Genomic DNA, 4,008 nt, shown 5'->3' with positions numbered 1-4,008 from the left:
AGATAGTGGATATGGATAAGTGGGGCATAATAAATTCAACCAGTACGAAAGAATGTCAATGAGATACAAATGCTGTGCCAATATACAGAATTTAATGTAATTACCTGAGACATTATCAGTCATTCAAATCGTCAGCTAATTCTAGGAAATCGAAGCTAGCTTCTCTTTTTTCTTTTTTGGTAAATAAGCTAGCTTTCTCTTGAAAACCAATTCTAATCAAACTTAAACTAAAATTTAAGACAAAACACAATGCTTTGACTTCCATAATAATGAGGTCGATACAAAATAGTAAATTTTCTTTTTCAATTGTACACTGTTTGGGATTCACAACAAAACAAAATGCTACATGCCTGCCTGAGGTGATGTAAGAAGGGTTATTTCATTCTTTTCAAAGGGGAAAAACTATTGGTAGGGAGAAGAAAATAGATTTGTAAACAAACAACAAAAGAATATATGGCTATGGGTAGACTCATTTACAACTTAAGAGCCGCAATTGCTTCCGGTTTAAATTCAACTCTAAGGCCTAGTACTCGTCTAACCTCCGCTGGGGTTAGTCTCCAAGTCATAGGTCCTGAATTTTCACCCCAGAAATCAAGAATCTCTGATACCTTCTCTAAGTTGAGAATTGTCGCCATTTGAGTGAGACGAGCAAACTTATCTCTAACAGTCCTTTGGGTCATGCCAGAGAAGTGGCTTACCAACGCCCTTGCATCTCTATCAAGCTGCAGACCTCCAAGCTGACTGAATCTTTTCTGCATCATAATCACTTCCAGCCTCTTTACGATGAAGTCAATGACCAGATGAACAAATGAATCATAGTTGTTGGAAGTCATTAGAGGCTGCAGCCATGCCACATTAGTCTCCACTGCATGGAGAAGCCTCTGGACCCATGGATCATTAACCTCATTATCAGCATACTCTGCTTCTGATAGCTCGTAACTGATAGTTGCAACATTGTCCAACAATGGACGAATTCGTGGTGTAACAGTCCCCACAAGTTGCTCCAAGCCAGCTGACAAAACTTGCTTGAATGTGCTGCTCATATCCCCCAGTTCTGACAAACAAGATTTCACTTTCTCTCTATCAGCTGGTGCTGGGAATACCTGAGCACATATTGTACATTTATCAAATTGATGAAAACAATTGACATGAATTTCGAAGAAAGAAACATGCACAAGCTCAACAAAATGAATATAAACAGACAGGCCACTTTGCCAACATCTAAAAACTAGCCAACTTATACAATTAAAAAACCTGTACAATTATCAAATGAATGTTTCCCCAATCTAGAAACCCGTGAATGCCATATTCGTTAGAGTTGACCAGAAAAAAAAAACAGCTTCATGGACCATTTGCCTCCTTTGGTAAAAGAGACTCTGAGTTTAAATCACATACTGGCCAAAATGTGCTTATGTGGCTTATTTCACACAGGCTGATGATTGTCATAAATAATTATATCTCTTATGTGAAAAATGTTTAATGACAATCTTCTTAGCATCAAACAGTGTAAGATAAGTGAGAAAAGATAATAAGCAACTGGATCAACTATGGAAACATATCGACAATTGGTGACCTGTATCCAAAAAAAAAAATCTGAAAAATGGATCCGTTATTTATAGTTTAGTTTTGGTAATTTTGCCAACTTCTAAGGACTTTGTCCAGACAAGCAAAAACAGACTACGCAAACTTTCCAGGAGAGAGTATGGACGAGTCTTAGGGGTGCAAACATGAAAATAATACTAGAGTACATTGGTGAAATAGATAGATATACGTGATAGCAATTTGATCACCAAACATACTATCTATTATTTATTTCTCGATTACCCACCAAGGAAAAATTATTTCTAAATATAGCTTAAATAGAACAGTTTTGCAAGAATTTTCCATTTCAGCAATCATTTATCTACATTTCCGATTCACACAAGCAACTAGAGTCTCCACTAGAATTAGATATAGAATGCATGAATCATGATCAAATGAATGCCATCAGCAACAAGGAGAAAATATAAATATATTATGATCAATGTAAGCCACAGACTTACCTCTGCACATTGCTCTTCGATCTCGTGCTTCAGTTTCAGGACATATTCGCTACTAACATCCATGTTGTTTAAAGCTGTTGCAATCTCTGTTCCAGTTTTCTGTACACCAACACCACCCAAGAACAACTTGGCACCGAGATTGGGCTCCCTCATTTTCTGTTGCAATGCCTCATGGAATTCATTACTCAACAAGCTACTTGCCCCACTAAGAACAGCAATCACAGAGCTTATATTCGAAGTGGATATTGCCCTTCGCAAACAGCTCTGCAAAACATAGAAAACATCGTCCACCATTGATGTTGTGAGACTATCAGGTACATGCTCATCAATAGTAATAGCCTTTCTAACATTTTCCACCATGAAGAATCCTTCTAGAATGACATAAAACCCAGTAATATCCTGAACAACTTTGCTGAAACTCCCACTCCTAAAAGCCTTGGTGGCTCGTGGGAGTAACTCTGGATCCACAGAAGTCAATCCCTTGATCTTAGAAACCATGAACTCTGTATAGTCCTCACCCAGTTGCATCAAGGATAGTATTTCCTCCAAATACAACTCAACCTCTCTGGGGTCAGGCCCCTCAGTGCTAACCCCAACAGTTAGCAAATTCTTATTCTGGGCATTGATCTCAGAAGACAACTTGGGCAATTTCCTGTACTCCATGTACTTCTTCAAGATCAAAGTACCCCTAGAATCACACTCCTCTTGAAGTTCACAAATTGCATAAACAATACCATCTTCACCACATAGACCTTTCAAGATGGCATGGTTCTCTTCAACAGCCAAGACGATATCTTTAAACAAATTGGTCAAGCAACCGACAAAATTCACCGGGCTCTGACCCACACCAGAAGCATTTTGCTCCATCAGCTCCACCAAATTCTCATACTCAAGCCTAGATCTCATTCCAATCACCTTCCTCAAATAACCAACATAAACCTGCAAACCCTCTTCCTCCAATCCCAGTGGTGTGTACAACTGAATGAACCTCAGAATGGTGGCGTGGTCTCTCTGATCCACGGCCGCCAAGAGCCGCTTCCTCACAATCCCCTCCAACTTCTTTTTCGACTCAATTAGCTGCTCCCTCTGATCGGACCCAGAATCCTTATACTTATCATCGATTTGGAGGAAAGTCTGGACGTAATTGGCAGCGGCTTCGTAGTCTTCGCTCTCTAGCGCCTTCTTCACCCCATCAATACAGTTCCCCCTCTCAACAATGGCGTCAAGACGTTGAAGCGTGGACTTAACACGCGACTGAGCGAAATCGAGCTCACGAACCTTACCACTGACATGGTCGGCAAGGTCTGCAGTTGAGCTCACATTGGAAAGCATGTGGTCGGACTCGCCCTTGACAATGTCTAGAACCTCGGCAGACTTTTGGAGGTGGATGAGTTGCTTATCGAGATCGGTGCGTTGAGAGAGAAGGGTATCAAGCTCCAGATCCAAAGCTCTCTGATAAGCAATACATTCGTGGAGTAACCGAGTCATGGTTCCCACATCGGTCAGGCTCCGCACATCCTCCAGTGCCTCCTCCGTCCCGAATTTTATCGACGACGACGATAGCAGATCCTGCTGTTGACGGTGGTGATCATTTTCCAGGGATGTGATCGATCCGTTTGGGGTCGACCCCATTTTTTTCAATTCGGTTCTTCACACACACAAGCCAAAAATATGGCACAATGAACTACTTGGAAACAATGGAATGAAGAACACACGTTCACGAAACCACTGCTTCTCGGGTCGGGTTTCCGATTCTCATCCAAGTTTGCGATTTTGGGCCTTGGCCCCAATATGAAAAAAAAAAATATTAGGGAGAAGTTGAAAAATGCCTTTTTATTTAATTAATAAACCAAATCTGTCTCCATTTTGGATTTAATTGAAACTTACCTCTTTTTATGGGTATAGTACCCAAAATACCCTTGCCACAATCACGATTAACTTCATGAACACAAGTGACTCAGTAGCC

The 4,008-nt window shown here is 40.6% G+C and overlaps 1 protein-coding gene across 1 annotated transcript; it reads right to left on the bottom strand.

The window, feature by feature from the left end:
* Positions 1–233: 233 nt before the first annotated feature.
* Positions 234–3,753, bottom strand: LOC115705456 (conserved oligomeric Golgi complex subunit 4). The gene is made up of 2 exons (XM_030632794.2): positions 2,043–3,753; positions 234–1,103 (listed from the first exon to the last, which is right to left on the bottom strand). The coding sequence occupies exons 1-2, from the start codon at positions 3,672–3,674 to the stop codon at positions 474–476; spliced, it is 2,262 nt and encodes a 753-aa protein (XP_030488654.2). The 5' UTR covers positions 3,675–3,753; the 3' UTR covers positions 234–473.
* Positions 3,754–4,008: the final 255 nt, after the last annotated feature.

The sequence above is a fragment of the Cannabis sativa genome, chromosome 1, assembly GCF_029168945.1.
Source record: "Cannabis sativa cultivar Pink pepper isolate KNU-18-1 chromosome 1, ASM2916894v1, whole genome shotgun sequence".
Classification (NCBI taxonomy): Eukaryota; Viridiplantae; Streptophyta; class Magnoliopsida; order Rosales; family Cannabaceae; genus Cannabis; species Cannabis sativa.
This window is presented reverse-complemented; position numbering and strand designations above follow the sequence as displayed.

Excerpts from the sequence above, each read along its gene's own strand:
- LOC115705456 (XM_030632794.2), bottom strand. The coding sequence starts at position 3,674 with ATGGGGTCGACCCCAAACGGATCGATCACATCCCTGGAAAATGATCAC. Across the intron at positions 1,104-2,042 it reads TCGAAGAGCAATGTGCAGAG|GTATTCCCAGCACCAGCTGA; the intron begins GTAAGTCTGTGG and ends ATATGTGCTCAG.